Source organism: Oncorhynchus tshawytscha, linkage group LG06 (assembly GCF_018296145.1).
Source record: "Oncorhynchus tshawytscha isolate Ot180627B linkage group LG06, Otsh_v2.0, whole genome shotgun sequence".
NCBI lineage: Eukaryota > Metazoa > Chordata > Actinopteri > Salmoniformes > Salmonidae > Oncorhynchus > Oncorhynchus tshawytscha.
The window spans coordinates 60,253,928-60,279,006 of record NC_056434.1 but is presented as its reverse complement, the minus strand read 5'-3'; the positions used below and the strand labels follow the sequence as shown (position 1 = coordinate 60,279,006).

Genomic DNA, 25,079 nt, shown 5'->3' with positions numbered 1-25,079 from the left:
TCCGCACGGTGACGTGTGGGAAAGGGGGCTGGAAGTTTCTCGAAATAGCACCGTCAATGTTGGGATTGGGAAAAAAAATTGCCACCTCCAGTGTCTCGAGATTCAGGGAGAAGGTTCCAGCCTAACAGTGAGGCGATCTGGTATTTACGTTCAGGAAAGGAACACCTGTTTGTTTGTATGTATATTTTCCAATTTAACGTTACGCCATAGATTCCAATAATAGCGCTACTTCACACGTGGTGGTACAATGTATTCAGCTCAGAGCGTGGCTACAGTCATAAATGTATCGTTTGTCAATGGGTGGATTCGATAATGCTGAAACGCCGGGAACCGGTCTATGGCCCGTGACGTGAATTGGCAAAGCTGTGAGGGAGGAATGCACTCTTCTCAAATCGAACAGGAATCTGCGCCGCTCGGTCATGTTGTCAACAAGACAGCACGGTGCATCATCCAGAAACATAAAGCATTTGTTTTTCATTAAATATACGTTTGAATCAAAATCAATCACTTTTGCATGTGAAAACACAGACACCTACTCATTATTCTACGTGTAATTACGTGACTTTTGTTTTGAGCCGATTTCACCGTTGGCTTTGAACGGGCTCCTGGCTCACGTCCGGGTGGCAGCCCGGTTCCGAAACGAATGCAATCAACTTTCAACTGATGCAATTACATGCCAACCAGGGTGCTTTAGACAGATTAATCGAATCCCCTCAATGTTTATACAGTATCGCTTTAATTGACATTTTCAAAATAAAAGCCCCCAATTAGGTTTATGATGTTTGACAGATGTTGGCACAACAGGGATTCCACCTTCATCTCGGCTAGCGTATTTTACCGAGATGTTATAGTATAAGACTAGCCTACTCGAGATATCGGAATTGATTTTATTTTAGTGCTGACTCAAGTCCCCCTGTAGACTGCATGCGCATGGGCATGAGTCGGCTTCCTGACTCTCCGGTTAGCGCCATTTTCTTCCTCTTAGTTAGCTAGCTTAGCTACCGCATAAATACATTGATTAGGCCATCTTCTTGTTTATTTCAGCATACTCAGTTAGTTAGTCGGCATTCATACCAATCGATTTTTGAACATGGAAGACGAAAGCCACCCCAAAACGCTGTAAGTTGTCAACACAACAGCCACGACTTTGCCTCCTAGCTAGCTTGGCAATGTTAGCTAACTAACTGTTAACTAGCTAGATAACTATCGACCTCAACAGCTTCCTCATTTTAACCTCTCACTAGGCGAATCGGCATACTTTTTTTCTCCCCAGTGAAACAACGGTTACAAGACTATCCAGTAGGCTGATGAAAATATTCGTGAACTTATGCAATATTACATTGCATGGCACCATCAGCTCGCTAGCTAAGTTACCCAGCTACATAGATGACTAACGTTAGCTATCTAAATGTTATTGAAATGTCCCCATCATGGCTGGGATAATGTTCTAGTAGTTAGTTAGCTGATAGCTAACTAAGTCATGTCTTTCTTTAGCCGACTCAACTCCACGATTTACGAGTTGCGTTTAATGGACTAGCCTTTCTCTTGTCTGCATACTGAAGTGATGAGGAAAAGGTGTTATTTGAAACGAAGCTTAGCTTCCTAGTATCAAGACAAGTTGTTATTTATAGCTAACTATCTACTTTGGTTGGTCAACAAATAATAGCTACATAATAATTAGGCTATAATGAATTGCAAGAAGAGTGCCTTGGTCCTCGTCTTTTGTTGACTAATTAGGCCTAATCCCTTAAACCAAATAACACGTTCAATCTAACAACATTTCGTCCGATCTAGAGGCTATACACAGACCTTTTGTCTAGTGCCAAAAGGGGTCCCATAGACTCCAAGCCAAAAGATGTTCCCTAAATGGACAGAATATATATATATATTTTTCAGAAATGTCTTCATTGGACAGATATGGGCACACCTTCCCACAGTCATGAGCAAAATCATATTTGTGTGCTTAACTAAATGTTTGTGTAGTTAAATTTGATATTCAATAAATAACATTAAAGCCAATATTTGATGCAACTTAACTTATCCTATTCTCGCCTATCCTTAACCAACCTCCTAAGCAGTTGCTTGAAGTACTTAAGTGAAAATACATTAAAGTACTAAACAAGTCGTTTTTTGAGGGGTATCTGTACTTTACTATTTATATTTTTGACTACTTTTACTTCAATAAAATTATTTTTTACTCCATACACTTTCCTAGACACACACAAGTGCTCATTACATTAGTAATGCTGAGCAGTACAGGAAAATGGTTCAATTCACACTAATCATGCAACATCCCTGGTCATCCCTTCTGCCTCTGATCTGATGGACTCACAAAACACAAATGCTTGGTTTGTAAATTATGTTTGCGTGTGCCCCTGGCTATCTGTAAATTAAAAAGATTTGCTTAATTTGAGGAATTTTGATACTTATGTATATTTTTGCAATTACATTTACTTTTTATACTTAAGAATATTTCAAACCAAATACTTTGAATTTCACTGAAGTAATATTTTACTGGGTGACTTTTTTACTTGAGTCATTTTATATTAAGGTATCATTACTTTTACTCAAGTATGACAATTGGGTACTTTTCCCACCAATGCTCCTGAGATCACTAATTTGCCCCATCTTTTCCCTAGGTATGTTGGTAACCTGTCCAGAGATGTAACAGAAATTTTGATTCTTCAGCTGTTCACCCAAATTGGACCTTGCAAAAGTTGTAAAATGATCACTGAGGTAAGATGTGTTCTGCTCTATTAGCTATGATGACTTATGGAGACATTTGTGTTGCCGAGTTTCATTATCATGGATTATGCACTAGGTCAAGGAATTCAAGTCAGTAGACAGGGTACTACTGTTTAACTTTTTTTTTACTGTAACAGTGGTCATTGGCACATACCAGTTTTTCACATAATTCCATCCCTTTTTCCATTAAGTTTGAATCCATGTTGCCATTTGGTCTTTATTTTCGCACATAAAACTGAAAAGATTTGCATCATGTTGATAAACACACCATTACATTTACATAATTGCCTTGACATATCAAGGACAGGAAAGGTCATTTGTAATTAGCCTTACCCTTTTATAAAGCATTTTGCCTATATCCTTGCATAACCTAGCATTTATTTTTTATGCAGTTCTTTTTTTCAATAATTTCACTGTCACCCAAAATGGGTCAGTTTCAGCACCTCCCCTAAAACCGTCTAATATCCTACTTCTTGCAGTTACCGTAGTTACAGGGGGAGAAGGGTAAACATGATCTACCATGGGCTGCTGATATAATGGTTTCTAGTGGACCTGACCAATAGTTTGTCGACGTCTCCAGCGTAGCTGGGTGAGACGGTATAGGCTACCCTCATGACCAACAGTGCATTCGGAAAGTATTCAGACACCTTGACCTTTTCCACATTTTATTACGTTACAGCCTTATTCGTAAGTATTCAGACGCTTTGCTATGAGACTCAAAATTAAGCTCAGGTGCATCCTGTTTCCATTGATCATCCTTGAGATGTTTCTGCAACTTTATTGGAGTCCACCTGTGGTAAATTCAATTGATTGGACATGATTTGGAAAGGCACACCTGTCTATATAAAGTCCCACAGTTGACAGTGCATGTCTGAGGAAACCAAGCCACGAGCTCGAAGGAATGGTCCGTAGCGCTCCGAGACAGGATCGTGTCGAGACCCGGGTACCAAAAAATGTCTGCAGCATTGAAGGTCCCCAAGAACACAGTGGCTGCTATCATTCTTAGATGGAAGAAGTTTGGAAACACCAAGACTCTTCCAAGAGCTGACCGCCTGACCAAACTGAGCAATCCGGGGAGAAGGGCCTTGGTCAGTGAGGTGACTAAGAACCCGATGGTCACTCTGAAAGAGTTCCTCTGTGGAGATGGGAGAACCTTCCAGAAGGACATCCATCTCTGCAGCACTCCACCAATCAGGCCTTTATGGTAGTGGCCAGACTGGAAGCCACAACTCAGTAAAAGGCACATGACAGCCCGCTTGGAATTTTCCAAAAGGCACCTAAAGGACTCTGACCAGGGGAAACAAGATTCTCTGGTCTGATTCTCTTTTTATTTATTTTTTGTATTAAAAAACTAAATTAACCTTTTTTTAATTTAACGAGGCAAGTCAGTTAAGAACAAATTCTTATTTATAATGACAGCCTACCAAACCCAGATGACGCTGGGCCAATTGTGCGCTGCCATATGGGGCTCTCAATCACGTCCGGATGTGATAGAGCCTGGAATCGAACCAGGGATTGTAGTGGTGTCTCTTGCACTGAGATGCAGTGCCTTAGACTGCTGCCCAACTCGAGAGCCCAAGATTGAACTATTTGGCCTGAATGCCAAGTGTCACGTCTGGAGGAAATGTGGCACCATCCCTACGGTGAAGCGTGGTAGTAGCATCATGCTGTGGAGATTTTCAGCAGCAGGGACTGGGAGACTGGTCAGGATTGAGGCAAAGATGAACAGAGCAAAGTAAAGAGATCATTGAAGAAACCCTGCTCTTGAGTGCTCAGGACCTCAAGCTGGGGTGAAGGTTCACCTTTCAACAGGACAACGACCCTAAGCACACAGCTAAGATGGTACAGGAGTGGCTTCGGGACAAGTCTCAATGTCCTAGAGTGGCTCAGCCTTAGCACGGACTTGAACCCGATCAAACATCTCTGGAGAGACCTGAAAATAGCTGTGCAGCGACGCTCCCCATCCAACCAAACAGAGCTTGAGAGGATCTGCAGAGAAGAATGGGAGAAACTCTCCAAATACAGGTGTGCCAAGCTTGTAGTGTCATATCCAAGAAGACCTGAGGCTGTACTCTCTGCCAAAGGTGCTTCAACAAAGTACTGAGTGAAGGGTCTGAATACTTAGTTAAAGTTGGAAGTTTACATACACCTAGGTTTCAGTCATTAAAAAAAAAAAATTAAACCACTCCACAAATGTATTGTTAACAAACTATAGTTTTGGCAAGTTGGTTAGGACATCTACTTTGTGCATGACACAAGTACTTTTTCCAACAATTGTTTACAGACAGATTATTTCACTTAGTTCACTGTATCACAATTCCAGAGGGTCAAGAGTTAACATACACAAAGTTGACTGTGCCTTTAAACAGCTTGGAAAATTCCAGAAATGATGTCATGGCCGACGCTTCTTATAGGCCAATTGACATCATTTGAGTCACTCGGAGGTGAACCTGTGGATGTATTTCAAGGCCTACCTTCAAACTCAGTGCCTCTTGGTTTGACATCATAGGAAAATCAAAAGAAATCAGCCAAGACCTCAGGAAAAAAATTGTAGACCTTCCCAATCTGGTTCATCCTTGGGGGCAATTTCCAAACGCCTGAAGGTACCACGTTCATCTGTACAAACAATAGTCCGCAAGTATAAACACCATGGGACCACGCAGCGTCATACAGCTCAAGAACGAGACTCGTTTTGTCTCCTAGAGATGAATGTACTTTGATGCGAAAAGTGCAAATCAATCCCAGAACAACCGCAAAGGACCTTGTGAAGATGCTGGAGGAAACCGGTACAAAAGTATCTATATCCACAGTAAAACGAGTCCTATATCGACATAACCTGAAAGGCCGCTCAGCAAGGAAGAAGCCATTGCTCCAAAAATTAAAAAGCCAGACTACGGTTTGCAACTGCACATGTTGACAAAGATCGTACTTTTTGGAGAAATGTCCTCTGGTCTGTGGAAACAAAAATAGAACTGTTTGGCCAAAATGACCATTGTCCTTCGGCTTGCAAGCCTCCCCATTTCCCTCCAAACATTACAACATCCCAACCGTGATGCACGGGAGTGGCAGCATCATGTTGTGGGGGTGCTTTGCTGAAGGAGGGACTGGTGCACTTCACAAAATAGATGGCATCATGAGGGAGGACAATATATCCACATAACAGAGTCATCTCAAGACATCAGTCAGGAAGTTAAATGCTTGTTTTCAAATGGGTCTTCCAAATGGACAATGACCCCAAGCATACTTCCAAAGATGTGTCTGAAGGACAACAAAGTCAAGGTACTGGAGTGGCCATCACAAAGCCCTGACCTCAATCCTATAAAAAATTTGTGGGCAGAACTGAAAAAGCGTGTGCGAGCAAGGAGGCCTACAAACCTGACTCAGTTACACCAGCTCTGTCAGGAGGAATGGGCCAAAATTCACCCAACTTTATTGTGGAAGGCTACCTGAAACGTTTGACCCAAGTTAAACAATGTATAGGCAATGCTACCAAATACTAATTGAGTGTATGTAAACTTCTGACCCACTGGGATTGTGATGAAAGAAATTAAAGCTGAAATAAATCATTCTCTTCTATTTTATTCTGACATTTCACATTCTTAAAATAAAGTGGTGATCCTAACTGACCTATTTTTACTAGGATTAAATGTCAGGAAATGTGAAACTGAGTTTAAATGTATTTGGCTAAGGTGCATGTAAACCTCCGACTTCAACTGTATGTAAATGTGATATTTGTAATACATTTCCAAACATTCAAAAACGTTTGTCATAATGGGCTTGTGTGTAGATTTAGTTTCTCAATGTAATAATTTTTTAATAAAGCTGTAAGAAATCAATATGTGGAAAAAGTCTAGGGTTCTGATTACTTTTCGGATGTACTGTAGTTGAGTTGAGACGTGTTAGGTTTGGTGTCTTTTTCTTCCCCTCCTGAGTGACTCGTTCAGTCAGATGTTTCAGGTTATGTTTACTAGTCGAAATGGGATGTATTCCATTTCAACAAGTTCTTTCTCCTTTAATAAATGTATGATTCAGCCTAGTTCAGATATAAATTGTGGTGGGTTCTATATACAGTGGGGCAAAAAAGTATTTAGTCAGCCACCAATTGTGCAAGTTCTCCCACTTAAAAAGATGCGAGGCCTGTAATTTTCAACATAGGTACACTTCAACTATGACAGACAAAATTAGTCTTCCCAGCCTGGTGCAGGTCTACAATTTTGTTTCTGGTGTCTTTTGACAGCTCTTTGGTACTGGCCATAGTGGAGTTTGGAGTGTGACTGTTTGAGGTTGTGGACAGGTGTCTTTTATACTGATAACAAGTTCAAACAGGTGCCATTCATACAGGTAATGAGTGGAGGCCAGAGGAGCTTCTTAAAGAAGTTACAGGTCTGTGAGAGCCAGAAATCTTGCTTGTATGTAGGTGACCAAATACTTATTTTCCACCATCATTTGTAAATAAATTCATTAAAAATCCTACAATGTGATTTTCTGGATTTTTTTTTCCTTCTCATTTTGTCTGTCATAGTTGAAGTGTACCTATGATGAAAATTACAGGCCTCATCTTTTTAAGTGGGAGAACTTGCACAATTGGTGGCTGACTAAATACTTTTTTGCCCCACTGTACATACTGTGCGATGAATGCAATCAGATTAAATTGCTTCTTTTTTTTTTAAATAATAATAAAACAGACTTTGGCTAGTTAACCTTTGGCACACGTCCAAAAGAAAGAGGTTAGGGTTATGGAATCCCAGTCTTTTAAATATGATTGACATGATTTGAATTGGATAACATCTGTTGCATATAGCAGCACTATTCATAATACATGATAATCACCCAATAGAGTAACATGGTCACTCAGTACTTGCAATTGTATTCCAAATATGTTTGGCAATAATATATTCTCCTAATTTATTTATTTTCTTCTCAGCAACCCGATAGCAGGAGGATGAACTCTTCTGTGGGATTTTCTGTTTTGCAGCAGTCAAGCAATGACCCTTATTGCTTTGTGGAGTTCTTTGAACATAGAGATGCTGCTGCTGCCCTAGCAGCCATGAATGGGAGGAAGATATTGGGAAAGGTAATTTTTCCACTCTGCAATGAAATACTTTCTCTGGCTTTCTTCCTAAGAATTGCTGGTTCTTACCCTTTCACACAGGCTTTTAGGGACATGGAATGAATGCCTTTGCTCCACTTACATTTGATTGTTCTGTGACATGTTTTATCTTCAGGAGGTCAAAGTAAATTGGGCCACCACTCCAAGTAGCCAGAAGAAAGATACATCAAGTATGTGTTTACATTTTTAACTTTTTCCTGTTTTGCTCCAAAGTCAGTCGCTACATCAGGGACTAATAGTCATTATTTCTTGGCCGTTTCAGATCACTTCCATGTGTTTGTGGGAGACTTGAGCCCTGAGATCACCACTGAGGATATCAAAGCTGCATTTGCACCTTTTGGGAAAATATCGTAAGTTGCTTTGTGTTTTTAAGAATTTGATTTAGTATGTTTCCTCTGACTTGACATCCTCTGGAGATTGTTTTACTCAGTTATCTTTTTTTGATCATTTTAGTAACTTTAGAGTTCTTCTCATAAAAATGTTTTTGTAAGTGGTCCATAAACAGAATAGATGTGTAACCACGTACTATGTAATATATTATACATTGTAGAATAATAGTGAAGACATCAAAACTATGAATTAACACATGGAATCAGGTAGTAACTGAAAGTGTTAAACAAATCAAAATATATTTGAGATGCTTCAAAGTAGCCACCCTTGGCTTGATGACAGCTTTGCACACTCTTGGCATTCTCTCAACCAGCTTCACCTGGAATGCTTTCCCAACAGTCTTGAAGGAGTTCTTTAGTAGTGGTTCCTTTGCAGCAATTTGACCATGAAGGCCTGATTACACACAGTCTCCTCTGAACAGTTGATGTTGCTGTGAAGCATTTATTTGGGCCTTAATCTGAGGTGCAGTTAACAATAATGAACGTATACAGAGGTAACTCAGCAGAGGTAACTCGGGGTCTTCCTTTCCTGTGGCGGTCCTCATGAGAGCCAGTTTCATCATAGCGCTTGATGGTTTTTGCGACTGCACTTGAAGGAACCTTCAAAGTTCTTGAAATGTTCCGGCTTGACCTTCATGTCTTAAAGTAATGATGGACTTGGTCTTTTAACAAATAGCCCTATCTTCTGTATACAACCCCTACCTTGTCACATCACAACTGATTGGCTCAAATGCATTGAAGGAAAGAAATTCCACAAATTAACTTTTAAAAGGGCACACCTGTTTATTGTAATGCATTCCAGGTGACTACCACATGAAGCTGGTTGAGAGAATGCCAAGAGTATGCAAAGCTGTCATCAAGGCTTGGGTGGCTACTTTGAAGAATCTCAAATATAAAATATATTTTGATTTAACACTTATGGTTACTACATGATTACATATGTGTTATTTCATAGTTTTGATGTCTTCACTATTATTCTACAATGTATAAAATAGAGAAAAGCCTCGTGTAGGTGTGTCAACTTTTGACTGGTGCTGTAGATATAATTACTTTGACTATTGGTTGAAATGTAATTTTAAAGCATGTCACTCCGTCTTGATACATAAATCACTATGCCTTTCATTAGCCATTCAACTGTTTTGATCATTGTGAGAAACAGGATGACAGAAGTGACACAAGCTCTTCTCAATTGTCACGTATAATATGGATTTTGACTTTCAGTCTGTATCACCCCCAACTTTTTATTTTTATTTGAATGTGTCCGCTTTCTATTCTCCCTCATTCTTTTTTGATAAACAAAATGATGATGACAAATAGGCTTATAGGATTGGACAGGAGCTTGAAGGCTAACCACAAGGAACTGTACACACTGGAAACTCGGATGTAGACTTTTCTCATCTTATTATTCCTTTCCATTTGTAATTTTTTGTATTAACATGACCTAGTTTAGAATAACAAATTCCAATATTCAATATACAGTGGGGACTGATATTGACACCCTTGATAAAGATGAGCAAAAATGACAAAAATAAATAATTCAAATATCCACCATCATATTTTACCGTAGGTATGGGGTTTCTTTTCTGCTCATGCATTCTCATTGTCGTGAAACCCAAGACTGGTGTGCGTGGCCAAAGAGCTCTATTTTCATGTCATCTGATCAAAGCACCGGTTCCACTCTGTGCCAATGCCATTTAGCAAACTCAAGGTGTTTACATTTGTTGGATGACATGAAAATGGAGCTCCTTGGCCACACACAACAGTGGTGGGCTTGGCATCGAAATGAGAATGCATGAGCAGAAAAGAACCCCGTACCTACTGTAAAATATGGTAGTGGATCTTTTCATATTCTGGGGGCTATTTTGTTTCCACTGGTCAAGGGGCCCTTAAGATCAACTGCGATGAAGATCAATGATCAACTTTACCTAGTACCAGGACATTTTAGCCAACAACCTGGTTGCCTCTGTCAGGAGGCTAAAACTTGGCTGTAAGTGGATCTTCCAGCAAGACTAACTCCAAGCACACATCAAAATGAATCCGTAAAGAAATGGTTATTTGGCCACAAAATCAACATTTTGCAATCGCCATCTCAGTCTCCGGACTTGAAACCGATTTTGAAAACCTGTGGTTTGAATTGACGGGGGCAGTCTATAATGCAGATAAAGGATTCTGTTTGTAGGAATGGTCTAAGATCCCTCCCAATGTGTTCTCCAACTCATAAAATATTTGAGAAAAAAGCTCAATGCCAAGGTGATGTATTGAAAACAGGGGTGTCTAACTTTCACCCATACCTTTTTTTGGTTGAAAAAGTATAACTTGTTAAACAAATTGGCGTATACAATATAGCTCAGTATTTGAATTATTTTATACATTATCAAGGGTGTCCATTTTGGACCTGACCGTATATACTTTAGAACATTCTGGATTGCTTAGAATTGTTGCTAGTTTTATGCTCCGTTCCGAAAACTCTGAAAATGTAAATATTTTAACATTTACAGCTCTCCAAACTCCATATTGGTGGTAAAGAATTGACCAGGAAAAATAAAGAAATCTGTTATCGGGCCTTGTATGCTGGTTTAATTCCTTTTTTTGTCTTTGATATTTCTAATGGTAGAATGAGCACCATCAGCAAATATTAGGAATGCATGGTAATCCATAAGAAGTGTTTCTTTTGAGTTTGAGGATTATAATTGATGTAATATTTGACAGAGAACCCTTAACTGAATTAATCTGAAGAAAGAAGCAATTAAAATATCAGCATAGGTCGCATGTCTTTGTACTTACATTTTTTTCAAATGCAATATTACCTGTAAGCATTTGAGGATATAAAAAACAAACAAAAGTAAATAAGATATTTATGGGAGAATGTAGTCTATTTGCAGTTCAGTGTGTGTGGTTTTTGTTTTATGGATGCTATTGTCTTGTCCTTCCAGGGATGCTCGTGTTGTGAAGGACATGACGACAGGAAAATCTAAGGGGTATGGATTTGTGTCCTTCTATAACAAACTGGTAAGGCTCCAGTGCAGGAACACAAGATGAAGGTTATTTCTGTTTACTATTTTCTATTTTCAGTAGATTTGAGCTTTAGATAATTTAAACTTTAAAAAATAATTAAAGTAAATGCACATCGTGTTCTCTGTTGATCAAATTATTTTACTTAAGTACAAGTTGTAGTTTGTTTGATAGTTCATTATTCCTGTTGAATATCTATTCTAATCCATCCATCTAGTATGTAAAACATGTTATTAATTACACAATAGCACTTAGTTTATAGAATATGTATAGAAGCATGTAGAATCTGGAGAAGGAATTTTGTCTTTTGTTTAAATCGACAGGATGCAGAGAATGCCATCGTGCACATGGGGGGACAGTGGTTAGGAGGACGGCAGATCAGGACCAACTGGGCAACTCGCAAGCCACCCGCCCCCAAAAATGTGCAAGACAGTAAGTATGAGTGAGGTATGACTAATGTGTTTTATTGGAGTTGAAATGGGCGTTATGAGGCTGAATGCTCTATTGGCCCAGTTGGCGTATAACTGAGGGGGACATATTCCAGAGAGCTATTTTGTCTCCCCCAACCATTTTCATTCCACGGACTGTGTCGCTTAGTTCATAGAACCACAGTTACATGAGCAACCTCCAAAATATCCCCTAAATGCAATTGTCTCCAATGGAGCATTTTTTTGTTTTCTTCCTACAAATTTGGCTCCAACTTTTGAACAGTTGGGGCTATTATGACCCCATCCCTGAAAGCCACGACTCTCAGGAACACATACATTTACATTTCCATCTACGACCTTCACAAGTTGCGCAGGACACGTTAGAAGCTGGGTTCTCTTGTTATATTAGTCACTGACACACTCACCCATGTCAGCATTTTTTTTTTTTTAGCCTGATGACTCACACTAAATTCTTCCACTGCTCTGTCGTTTCGCTAGATACCCTAGTCTGAGACTGACATCATTAACTTGTTTGTCGTGATGAGGGGCGTTGTACAAAATAAAGTAATCAGCAATTGGATTGTCTCTTAACTGCCGCTTTACCCATGTGTGTTCTGGTTTTGGCCCAACCCATCTGTATCTGGACCAATCAGACGGCCCCCGAATGTGTGAAGAAACGAATGTCTGAGTGTGGCGTAGCGTTTGGCTGGAGCAAGGAGTCCGGGTAGTCAGGCAAAATTAATTTACCAATCTAAAAATGTCTCACCGGCTATCTGAACTTGTAGTACTCATGGTCGAATTACCGACCGGGGGGCCCCCACTGATTTTTGTTAGTCACTCTCAATCTGATATCATATTAAAAACTGCAAACATTACTCTACATGCCATGGCAAAATGTGTAGGGTTGCAGGAAATTAAGCTTAAAACAAAAAATGTCTCTCTGTTGTCGAGGGGAGTCTGTTTCCAAAATGTTTCACTTAGGGCCCCTTGAAAAGGCTCTGACTGCATGTGTGAGTGTGGATTTGGGGGCGCGGACACGTGAGCCACTGGCAGAGAGATTTGGAACTCTTTGTTGCTGGTCTATTAACTAATTTACCGCCTGGTAAATTTACCGGCAGGCCAAAACAGTCAGACATTTCTGGTGGTCTATTCAAACAGCTCTTAGGGCATTACCCCCCCCAAATGTTCAAATCACGACTACACCACTGGAATGCTCATATTCCTATTTTTTGTATGTTTATACCAGATGGCTCGAAGCAGCTGAGGTTTGAAGATGTAGTGAACCAATCCAGTCCCCAGAACTGCACTGTGTATTGCGGAGGAATCCAGTCAGGACTGTCAGGCAAGTTTGTTTAAACCTGAAAAGATACACACAGACTGTTTAGAATCATTAGATGTTGCTAACAAATACATTTTGGCAAACAAAGTTGACACTGGGTTGGCTGACAAAGGATGAATGTTATATTGAAATCTTTTTCGTTGCAGAGCACCTCATGCGACAGACTTTCTCACCCTTTGGACAAATAATGGAAATCCGAGTTTTCCCAGAGAAAGGTTACTCTTTCATCAGGTAATGTTTTGTTCTAAGTGAAGATTCCCTATTTTGTTAATGTACGATGTATTGCCTAATTTTTCCTGTAGATGGCAGTACTGGTACATGACTTAATGATAGAGCTTCCAATACGACACCAAAAGCCCCCACAATAATGTCTAGAATCAATCAGATTTAGTTGTGGAAGTAGTTAAATTATTTTATTACAACCTTGTTTGGTTATGCTTTATTGTAAATTTCATGCATAATCCGTTTTATAAATACATATACAGCTTCAATACAGGACTAAGATTTAATCCTACTACACCGACTCTGACGCTTGTCGGATGTGGCAGGGCTTGCAAACTATTACGCACTACAAATGCCTTTTATTTTCGCTTCGAGGCAAGCAACACTGAAGCATGCATGGAGCACCAGCTGTTCCAGACGACTGTGTGATCACGCTCTCCATAGCCGATGTGAGTAAAACCTTTTAAACGGGTCAACATTCACAAGGCGCGCGGCCAGACAGATTACCAGGACGTGTACTCGGAGCATGCGTGGACCAACTATCAAGTGTCATCACTGACATTTTCAACCTCTCCCTGACCGAGTCTAATACCTACATGTTTCAAGCAGACCAACATAGTCCCTGTGCCCAAGAAAGCCTAAATGACTTCCGCCCCTAGCACTCATGTCGGTAGCCATGAAGTGCTTTGACAAGCTGGTCATGGCTCACATCAACACCATCATCCCGGAAACCCTAGATCCACTCCAATTCGCATACCCGCATACCGCCCCAACAGATCCACATATGACTCAATCTCAATCGCACTCCATACTGCCCTTTCCCACCTGGACAAAAGGAGCACCTATGTGAAAATGCTGTTCATTGACTACAGCTCAGCGTTCAACACCATAGTGCCCACAAAGCTCATCACTAAGCTGGGACCCTGGGACTGAACACCTCGCTGCAACTGGATCCTGGACTTCTTGATGGGCTGTCCCCAGGTGGTAAGGGTAGGCAGCAACGCATCTGCCATGCTGATCCACAACATGGGGGCCCCTCAGGGTTGCATGCTTAGTTCCCTCCTGTACTCCCTGTTCACCCACGACTGCATGGCAAAGCACAACTCCAACACCATTAAGTTTGCTGACGACACAACAGTGGTAGGCCTGATCACTGACAACGATGAGACAGCCTATGGGAGGAGTTCGGAGACCTGGCCGTGTGTTGTCAGGACAACAACCATTCCCTAAACATGAGCTAGATAAAGGTGGATTGTGGACTAGAAGAAAAGGCGGGCAGAACACGCCTCCATTCACATCGACAGGGCTGTAGTGTAGTTGGTCGAGAGTTTCAAGTTCCTTGGTGTCCACATCACCAACAATCTATCATGGTCAAAACACACCAAGACAGTCGTGAAGCTGGCACGACAACGCCTTTTCCCCCTCAGGAGACTGGAAAGTTTTTTTTAACGTTTATTTAACCAGGCAAGGCCCTGAGTCCCCTGATCCTCAAACAGTTCTACAGCTGTACCATCGAGAGCATCCCGACCGATTGCATTACCGCCTTGCATGGCAACTGCTCTGCATCCGACCGTAAGGTGCTACAAAGGGTAGTGCGTACGGCCCAGTACATCACTGGGGTCAAGCGTCCTGCTTTCCAGGACCTATATACTAGGCGATGCCAGAGGAAGGCCCAAAAAATGGTCAAATACTCCTGTCACCCAAGTCCTAGACTGTTCTTTCTGCTACTGCACGGCAAGCGGTACCGGAGCGTCAAGTCTTGGTCCAAAAGGCTCCTTAACAGCCACTACCCCCAAGCCATGGTGGCCATTAATCAAATGGCGAACCGGATTTACATTGACAGCCCCCCTTTTTGTTTTTACACTGCTGCTACTCATGTTTATTATCTATGCACAGTCACTTTACCCCTACCTACATGTACAAATTACCTCAGCTAACCTGTACCCCCGCACATTGACTCCGTACCGGTCCCCCCGGTCTATAGCCTCGTTATTGTTACTTTTAATTATTTATTTATTTTTCAGTTTATTTAGTAAATATTTTCTTAACTCTATTTCTTGAACTGTATTGTTGGTTAAGGGCTTGTAAGTAAGCATTTCACGGTAAGGTGTTGTATTCGGCGCATGTGACATAAAATGTGATCTGATTAATAAAGGAAAAATCCATTAAACTAGCTTTTAGGTCTTTTTTTTCAGTAGTCCACTGTTGATACATTCCCAAAATGTTTGTATGCCAGCAGTCAAGTTTTCAACGTCTTGGACTTTCAAGAAGCAAAGTGTCACTTGCCAAGTCCAATATTTATTTTTTTACTTGACTGCTGACATGCAAAAAAAATTGGACTGTATCAACAGTGGACTAATTTTTAAAAATACCAAGAATTTTTGAGTAGAGTTATAAATTCTCTTGAATTAAATAGTATTTACTCATTATAAATAGTTTTTATTTTGTTCATGAAAGTTATTGTAAAGTGTGTTATTATTTGTGTTCTTGGAACTGTACTTATTACTTTCTTAGTGAACACTACAGGTAACTTCCCAAATTAAAAACATTGTCTTAATAGGCGCTGGGCAACCACAACCCGCCAGAACCGCTTTAATGCACCTTGGCATAGATTCTACAAGTGTCTGGAACTATATTGGAGAGATGAGAAACCATCATTCCACGAGGAAATTCCATCAAACCATTCAGTGCCCCACCTATGCCTTGTGGATGGGAGCATTGTCATCCTGGAAGAGATCACTCCCATCATAATATAAACGCTTCCCCATAGGTTGAAGGTGATCACTCAGAATGGCTGTGTATTTATTGGTGTTTACCTTTCCCTCCTAGGGGTTGAGTGACCATGCAAGATAAATGTACCCTAACACCATAACGTAGCCTGATTTACTCAAGGGTTTTCTTTATTTTTTACATTTACCTGTATATAAACCACACAACAACAAAAATCATCTTTCATGCTGCAAGTTTTTACTTTGCATTTTCATTAAACTGCTGAAATATATTTCTTGACCACAGTCTCTTGTTGACGTTTGTGTTCTTCTGACAGGTTTTCCTCCCATGAAAGTGCTGCCCATGCAATTGTCTCTGTAAATGGAACGTCCATTGAATGCCACATAGTGAAGTGCTACTGGGGCAAAGAATCCCCCGACATGGCCAAAAGCGTACCACAGGTATCTTGAATTGAGATATTGCTCAAATAAAATCGCTACATTCCCCATTGCACATTTATTTGCTTTACTCATCCAGAAAAAATGTGTCCTTCTCTGTATTTTTTTTCCTTTTATCTTTCAGGTGGAGTACGGTCAGGGTCAGTGGGGACAGTGGAACCAAATGTATGGGAGCCCCCAGGCCCAGCAGTATGGGCAACAGTACATGGCAAATGGTTGGCAAGTGCCTTCTTATGGAGTATCTTATGGACAGTCATGGAATCAGCAAGGATTTGGTGTAGAGTAAGTATAAAACATTTTGGACGTTGTGTAATGCTCTTGAAAGGAGTAGTCTTTCCAAAGTTGGTAGTTGGTAGAATATTAGGACAATTGGAGGTTTACACAGTTACAGCTACAGTAACCTTAACAATGCAAATATTATGGTACAGCTAGCTATATGGTCCTTTTTGATGGTAAGTTTACAAACATTTGATTGTGTTATGTACAATTGAAACTTGTATCTCATTATGGTAAGTGGTGAAATAAGTATAGCTAGTTCTAATTGTAATGGCTTAGCAGATTAAGAAAAGACTAAGTATTTACCTGGCTAAAAAAGGAATATAATATCTACTGTTTACAGGAAACTCTGTCTACAGATATATAGATGAGGTTGGGATGAGGTTGGGTGGGGAAAAAGGTTGGGTGGGGAAAAAGACAAATCAAAAACTCAAAAGGGGTGATTTTATATTAATTGGCAACAATTCTGATCAGATTGTGCAAACCGATCCTCAAGGAAGATTAATCCTTTGAAATATGCTATTGGACCAAAAACAGATCTCGCTAACTAATCTATAAAGGCCAAATAATGATCCCCACTTTTTCAAAAATGTATACAGTGCATTTGGAAAGTTCAGGCCCTTGACTTTTCACACATTTTGTTACGTTATAGCGTTATTTTAAAGTTGATTTCAAATGTTTTTTTCCTCAAGCTACACACACTACCCCATACATTTTTGAAATTTTTGCAAATTTATTGGAAATAAACAATGGAAATATTAGATTTTATATAAGTATTCAGACCCTTTACTCAGTACTTTGTTGAAGCACCTTTGGCAGTTACCCAAAAAGATCAGGACATTCTTCTCTGCAGATCCCCTCAAGCTCTGTTAGGGTGGATGGGGAGTGTCGCTGCACAGGTATTTTCAGGTCTCTCCAGAGATGTTCAAGTCCGGGCTCTGGCTGGACCACTCAATGGCATTGAGACTTTTCCCAAAGCCACTCCTGCGTTGTCTTGGCTGTGTGCTTAAGGTCTTTGTCCTGTTGAAAGGTGAACCTTTGCACCAGTCTGAGGTCTTGAGTGCTCTGGAGAAGGTTTTCATCAAGGATCTCTCTGTACTTTGCTCCGTTTATCTTTACCTCGTCCCTGACTAGTCTCCCAGTCCCTTCCGCTGAAAAACATCCCGCAACATGATGCTGCCACCACCATGCTTCACCGTAGGGATGGTGCCAGGTTTTTTTCCAGATGGGACGCTTGGCATTCAGGCCAAAGAGTTCAATCTTGGTTTCAAGAGACCAGGGAATCTTGTTTGTTTGTCATGGTCAGTCCTTTAGGTGCCTTTTGGTGAACTCCAAGTGACCTGTTATGTGCTTTTTACTGAGGAGTGGCTTCTGTCTGGCTACTCTCCCATAAAGGACTGATTGATGGAGTGCTGCAGAGATGGTTGTCCTTCTGGAAGGTTCTCCCATCTCCACAGAGGAGCTCTGTCAGTCACCATCAGGTTCTTGGTCACTTCCCTCCCAATTTGCTCTGTTTGGGAGGGCTGCCAGCTCCAGGAAGAGTCTTGGTGGTTCCAAACTTCTTCCATTTTAAGAATGATGGAGGCCACTGTGTTCATGGGACTTTCAACGTTGCAGACATTTTGTGGTACCCTTCCCCAGATCTGTGCCTCGACACAGTCCTGTCTCGGAGCTCTACGGACAATTCCTTCAACCTCATTGCTTGGTTTTTGCTCTGACATGCACTGTCAACTGTGGGACCTTTTATATAGACAGGTGTGTGCCTTTCCAAATCAAGTCCAATCAATTGAATTTACCACAGGTGGACACCAATCAAGTTGTAGAAACATCTCAAGGATGATCAATGGAAACAGGATGCACCTGAGCTCAATTTCGAGTCTCATAGCAAAGGGTCTGTATACTTACGTAAAGGTATTCCTGTTTTCTATTTCAAAACATTTGCAAAAATGTATAATAAACAGTTTCATTATGGGATATTGTGTGTAGATTGATACATTTTAGTCAGGCAGTAATTTAACAAAATGTGTAAAAAAGGGCTAGAGTCTGAATAGCTTCCGAATGCACTTTATTGACCTATTGAGCTCACAAGTAATGAATTATATTGGGAGATTTATATGTACCTCAATGGATCATAAAGGAAATCTCACTACAAAGTATCACCCTTGTGCGCTTAATGAGATTATGGATACATTAGAACTAGTGGATATATGGAGGCTGGAAAACCCTGACATGGTGAGATATACAGTACCAGTCAAAAGTTTGGACATGTACTCTTTCAAGGGTTTTTCTTGATTTGTACTATTTTCTACGTTGTAGAATGATAGTGAAGACGTCAAAACAAAAATGACATAACACATATGGAATCATGGAGTAACCAAAAAAGGGTTAAACAAATAAAAATATGTTTTATATTTGAGATTCTTCAAAGTAGCCACCCTTTGCCTTGATGACAGCTTTGCATATTCTTGGCATTTTCTCAACCAGCCTCATGAGGTAGTCACCTGGAATGCATTTCGATTAACAGGTGTGCCTTGTTAATTTGTGTAATTTCTTTCCTTAATGCATTTGAACCAATCAGTTTTGTGACATTGGAATACAGAAGATGTCCCTATTTGGTAAAAGATCATGTCCATATTATGGCAAGAACAGCTCAAATAAGCAGAAGTGTTTGATTGCAGCCCAAATAAATGCTTCAGTGTTCAAGTAATAGACACATCTCAACATCAACTGTTCAGAGGAGACTGCATGAATCAGGCTTTCATGGTCGAATTGCTGCAAAGAAACCACTACTAAAGAACACCAATAAGAAGAGACTTGCTTGTCCCAAGTAACACGAGCAATGGACTTTAGACTGGTGGAAATCTGTCCTTTGGTCTGGAGTCCAAATTTTAGATTTTTGATTCCAACCACTGTCTTTTTAAACCAAGGAGAGTGATGGTGCTGCATCAGATGAGCTGGCCTCCACAATCACCCAACCTCAACCCAATTGAGATGGTTTGAGAGCTGGTTGAGAGAATTCCAAGAGTGTGGCTGTTTTGAAGAATCTCAAATATAAACTATATTTTGATTTGTTAAACACATTTTTTTGTTTACTACATGATTCCATATGTGGTGTTTCATAGTTTTGATGTCTTCACTATTACTCTACAATTGATTAAATAGTCAAAATAAAGAAACTTGAATGAGAAGGTGTCCGAACATTTGACTGGTACTGTACATGGAGACCGACTGCGATCAGACCACCATATAATTGCTATCCATAGATCTCTTATACAATTTCCATTAGGATTGGGGTATTGGAAATGGAATCACAGAGAAAATAATTCATAATTAAATATTTTTTTGCACAACATGGGTACAGCACATGCCCTTAATGTATGGGACACTTTTTTTTAAATGGACTTTTAGAGGCCGTTCAATGTAATTACTCGTCATTACAACAAAAGCAGTTCAGGTCAAACGAGATTATACTAGACTAATAAAGAAAATAGGTGCATGTAGATGATAATGGAAACTACTAGAGGCACAAAATGGGTTGGAGGAAAAACTCAATGAATTGGAGGTACTTATTCAAGAAAGTGTCATTTTATTAAATATAACTGGAATTGGGTGGAAAATTTTGAAAATGCACTACATTTTTCTTGAATCCTCCACATAGAAATGCTACCAAAAATCTCCAGATCTCAACCCCATAGAAAATCTTTGGAGGGAGTTGAAAGTCCGTGTTGCCCAGCAACAGCCCCAAAACATCACTAAAAAAAATCACTAAACATCACTAAAAAATAAATGTCATTCATTCAGATCTAGGATGTGTTATTTTAGTGTTCCCTTTTTTTTTGAGCAGTGTACTTTTTTGTGTGTGTGTGTGTGTGTATGTATATATATATATATATATATATAAGAGAGAGAATGCCTGGATTGCTTTAATTCTGTTGAGTCTCTTATACAATGGGTTAAAGTTATGTACAGCAACCCCAAGTGTAAAATAGTCCATGGTTACTTCTCAAAGTATTGGGCTTTTAAGAGGAGTAAAAGAAGGCTGTCACGGAGCGGTGCTCTATTGTCCCTCTGAACTCAGAGGCTACTCAGACTGGTCTGTGCTCTTGGTTATCAACATTGCTCGCTTTGTGCACTGCTCCAATGTAACAGATGTACAAATCTAAAAACGGGGTCTGCATCCCTGCTCGCAATTACGGCTCAATTATATTTATAAAAACTGACAGAGGAATGGACGCGCATGGAGAGAATCAGGTGTGAGACTAGTGGTTGTTGCTTAAATTCAACTGGATGTATCAACATTTTATAACGGGGACCGGCAGGTTCTTTGGGTCAGTAGGGCTGGAAATGTTTTTTATTTTTATTTTACCTTTTAGGCAAGTCAGTTAAGAACAAATTCTTATTTTCAATGACGGCCTAGTGGGTTAACTGCCTGTTCAGGGGCAGAACGACAGATTTGTTCCTTGTCACCTCGGGGGTTTGAACTTGCAACCTTCCGGTTACCAACGCTCTAACCACTAGGCTACGCTGCCGCCCCGAATATGAAACGGTACTACGGTATTCTAAAACGTTGGTATCATGATGTTTTGATACTGTGATATTACCTTGGTGCTGGTATACCTTGCAACACTACATTGTGCGTCTTAACTTATTTTGAGAAATGCTAAGAGAATTGGTCAAAAGATTGATTTTTCATTAACTCAGCCATCTGATTTTACGTGTCCATTTTTAAACCACTGTAAATCAACTCCGCAGTGGCCTTGCTTTATTCTCGGACTGCTGTTGTCTTTTGTGTCATCCTCTGATCCCGTTCATTTCTGCTTGCAGCTATATTTTCAGTATGCAGTTTAAATTTTAACAGTGTGGAAGTTATAAAGTTCATGTGACTTTTACTCCTACTTTTCTGTCAACAATTCTCTCCTGAAAAACAGCAGTTTAGAGGCATTTTAAGGACAGTCCTGATTTTGTTTCTTGTTGACATTTGCTAGCATAGGTTTTCCAGTGTCATAGCAAGCCTGGGGAAATGGTTTGACTCCGGAGCCACACTAAACTATGACATCTTGTTCACAGGGATTCCATTCTGGCCGCAGCAGCACAGAACATTTCAAGGTGACTAACGTACTCGGTGCTTCACAGCCCAAAGCTTTCACTTACCAGCCTTTTGCATCGTGCTGTGACCCTTGTTGTGTGTACCTTCTCTCTTGCAGACAGTCCCAGTCCCCAGCCTGGGTGGGAGGGTTTGGATCCCCGGCGCCGTCCCAGCCCGGTCCTGTGATGCCCAACCAGGGAAACTTCAACATGGCTGGCTACCAGACACAGTGATCAGGCTCTCACTCTCATCAGTGGGAATCAGTGGACTTTCAGTTAGGAGAACATAAAGTAATTAACATTGTAATCATCTGGAGAGATTGTGTTTTTAAAGCAGAGAAGATCAGGAACAACAATAGTTTACCTCTTTTGAGGAAGCAAATGTTATTTATAAAGACAGGTAGGGAGTTGTTTTTATTGGCTGAAGATGTGTTGTGTACAAATTAAATGTCAAGAAGAAGTATGGGAGAGAAAAAAAACTCAGACTGAATTTTCACGCTTTTATATAGGGGATATCTTGGTAAAGATTTTTTGGATGAGTTTCAGTTGACCACTTAATGTAGTTAAATACAGACTTAATTTCATTTATATACCCTAGTTTGTCAGGACATTGCACAGGTACATATAGAAAGAAGTTGTACATTTTCAGAACATAATGCTCTTTAAATTGTTTAAAGAGTTTCTGATTTTTAAATCACTTTCTGAACATTTGATAGATATGAGTGAACACATTTTCTGTCTCCTGCTTTGAGGTTTAGCATTTTGGCCCAACAAAGCACATTAAAAGCACTTTTAGGGTCAAATTTGCTTTAAATCTTCAAAGGCATATGGATTTGTGTGCCATTATGTATATTTACATTTATTTACTTCACATTCTTCATCTCCCAACATTGTACTAGCTGAGTTTCTTGATAATGCGTGTAAATCTCTATGCTATTTTTTTTTTGCTTATACCTGTAAATGTCACGTATAATGGAGAAGGGTCATGGAAGGCCAAACGTGTGTGTGTGTGTATATAACCCTCGAACACCTGATTTGAATTGAGGGTTTCCAAGCATGTACTCTTTAGTATCACAGGAGCTCCACAAACCTAATGTTGTATATACTGTAGATGAGTGTGCAATGCAGGGCTGACATATTGAATCTATTCAATATAATTTACAAAGAAGCCTTAATTTAAATGTCAGTTACTGCACCAGTTTATTTTATTCAAGGAAGCTTCTTAGAAGGTTGAACTCTAGATTTTAGTGATGACTGATGATTTTATCATTTTCAAGTTGTGCCATTTTCAGCTAATAGCAGGAGACGAGTAATGAGCATTTCCTGGAGACATTGAGGGTGAATTGCACGTTTTTGAAAATGTATTATCTTGGTTGCTCAAAGTATTGAATGTAAAATGGCAATTGTTTTAATGACGAATAAAGTTCAGCAATTGACAATTCAATTTTCAATGTAAAAGGGTCTCAATAAAAATAATTATTGGAAGAAAATAATCTGTGTTCAGTGCGTTTACTGTAGTCTACAAGTCTCGAGCTATGTTTGCCTCAATCAGGAGTAAATATTCTAAAGCTAATGTATTATAACAACTTTCAAGATTAAGCCCAAGTAACTACTTGAAATACTACACTGCTCAAAAAAATAAAGGGAACACTAAAATAACACATCCTAGATCTGAATGAATGAAATATTCTTATTAAATACTTTTTTCTTTCCATAGTTGAATGTGCTGACAACAAAATCACACAAATGATCAATGGAAATCAAATTTATCAACCCATGGAGGTCTGGATTTGGAGTCACACTCAAAATTAAAGTGGAAAACCACACTACAGGCTGATCCAACTTTGATGTAATGTCTTTAAAACAAGTCAAAATGAGGCTCAGTAGTGTGTGTGTGGCCTCCACATGCCTGTATGACCTCCCTACAACGCCTGGGCATGCTCCTGATGAGGTGGCGGATGGTCTCCTGAGGGATCTCCTCCCAGACCTGGACTAAAGCATCCGCCAACTCCTGGACAGTCTGTGGTGCAATGTGGCGTTGATGGATGGAGCGAGACATGATGTCCCAGATGTGCTCAATTGGATTCAGGTCTGGGGAACGGGCGGGCCAGTCCATAGCTGCTGACACTCCAGCCACATGAGGTCTAGCATTAGGAGGAACCCAGGGCACCAGCATATGGTCTCACAAGGGGTCTGAGGATCTCCTCTCGGTACCTAATGGCAGTCAGGCTACCTCTGGCGAGCACATGGAGGGCTGTGCGGCCCCCCAAAGAAATGCCACCCCACACCATGACTGACCCACCGCCAAACCAGTCATGCTGGAGGATGTTGCAGGCAGCAGAACGTTCTCCACAGCGTCTCCAGACTCTGTCACGTACTCAGTGTGAACCTGCTTTCATCTGTGAAGAGCACAGGGCGCCAGTGGCGAATTTGCCAATCTTGGTGTTCTCTGGCAAATGCCAAACGTACTGCACGGTGTTGGGCTGTAAGCACAACCCCCACCTGTGGACGTCGGGCCCTCATACGACCCTCATGGAATCTGTTTCTGACCGTTTGAGCAGACACATGCACATTTGTGGCCTGCTGGAGGTCATTTTGCAGGGCTCTGGCAGTGCTCCTCCTGCTCCTCCTTGCACAAAGGCGGCGGTAGCGGTCCTGCTGCTGGGTTGTTGCCCTCCTACGGCCTCCTCCACGTCTCCTGATGTACTGGCCTGTCTCCTGGTAGCGCCTCCATGCTCTGGACACTACGCTGACAGACACAGCAAACCTTCTTGCCACAGCTCGCATTGATGTGCCATCCTGGATGAGCTGCACTACCTGAGCCACTTGTGTGGGTTGTAGACTCCGTCTCATGCTACCACTAGAGTGAAAGCACTGCCAGCATTCAAAAGTGACCAAAACATCAGCCAGGAAGCATAGGAACTGAGAAGTGGTCTGTAGTTACCACCTGCAGAACCACTCCTTTATTGGGGGTGTCTTGCTAATTGCCTATAATTTCCACCTGTTGTCTATTCCATTTGCACAACAGCATGTGAAATGTATTGTCAATCAGTGTTTCTCCCTAAGTGGACAGTTTGATTTCACAGAAGTGTGATTGACTTTGGAGTTACATTGTGTTGTTTAATTGTTCCCTTTATTTTTTTAAGCAGTGTATATATATGACTTGATACTACTTATAGTGTAAATACAATTAACAAATTAATAAAATAAAAACATTTTAATTTAAAGCATTTTTCTTTATTGACAACATTTAGGACATCAAGCACATAGTCTTATAACAGATACACAACACCATTGCAGTAGCAA

The 25,079-nt window shown here is 40.5% G+C and overlaps 1 protein-coding gene across 4 annotated transcripts; it reads left to right on the top strand.

The window, feature by feature from the left end:
• Nucleotides 1-50: 50 nt before the first annotated feature.
• On the top strand, nt 51-23,266 carry tial1 (TIA1 cytotoxic granule-associated RNA binding protein-like 1). 4 transcript variants are annotated; one of them, XM_042323471.1, is made up of 13 exons: nt 51-175; nt 2,640-2,736; nt 7,721-7,819; nt 7,971-8,025; nt 8,118-8,205; nt 11,178-11,253; nt 11,580-11,688; nt 12,931-13,026; nt 13,170-13,254; nt 16,292-16,415; nt 16,537-16,694; nt 21,756-21,794; nt 21,893-23,266. In XM_042323471.1, the coding sequence occupies exons 2-13, from the start codon at nt 2,725-2,727 to the stop codon at nt 22,005-22,007; spliced, it is 1,056 nt and encodes a 351-aa protein (XP_042179405.1). In that variant the 5' UTR covers nt 51-175; nt 2,640-2,724; the 3' UTR covers nt 22,008-23,266. The 4 variants fall into 4 exon arrangements, with proteins under 4 accessions (XP_042179405.1, XP_024280177.1, XP_024280176.1 ...); XM_024424409.2 differs by having other exon boundaries at nt 52-175; nt 7,670-7,819; XM_024424408.2 differs by lacking the exon at nt 51-175 and adding an exon at nt 923-1,119.
• Nucleotides 23,267-25,079: the final 1,813 nt, after the last annotated feature.

What these genes read in the sequence shown, in the direction of transcription:
- tial1 (XM_024424406.2), top strand. Translation starts at nt 1,091, where the DNA reads ATGGAAGACGAAAGCCACCCCAAAACGCT. An exon ending in GAAAGCCACCCCAAAACGCT is followed by an intron (nt 1,120 to 2,639) that starts GTAAGTTGTCAA and finishes TCTTTTCCCTAG; the next exon opens with GTATGTTGGTAACCTGTCCA. An exon ending in CAGCAAGGATTTGGTGTAGA is followed by an intron (nt 16,695 to 21,755) that starts GTAAGTATAAAA and finishes TCTTGTTCACAG; the next exon opens with GGATTCCATTCTGGCCGCAG.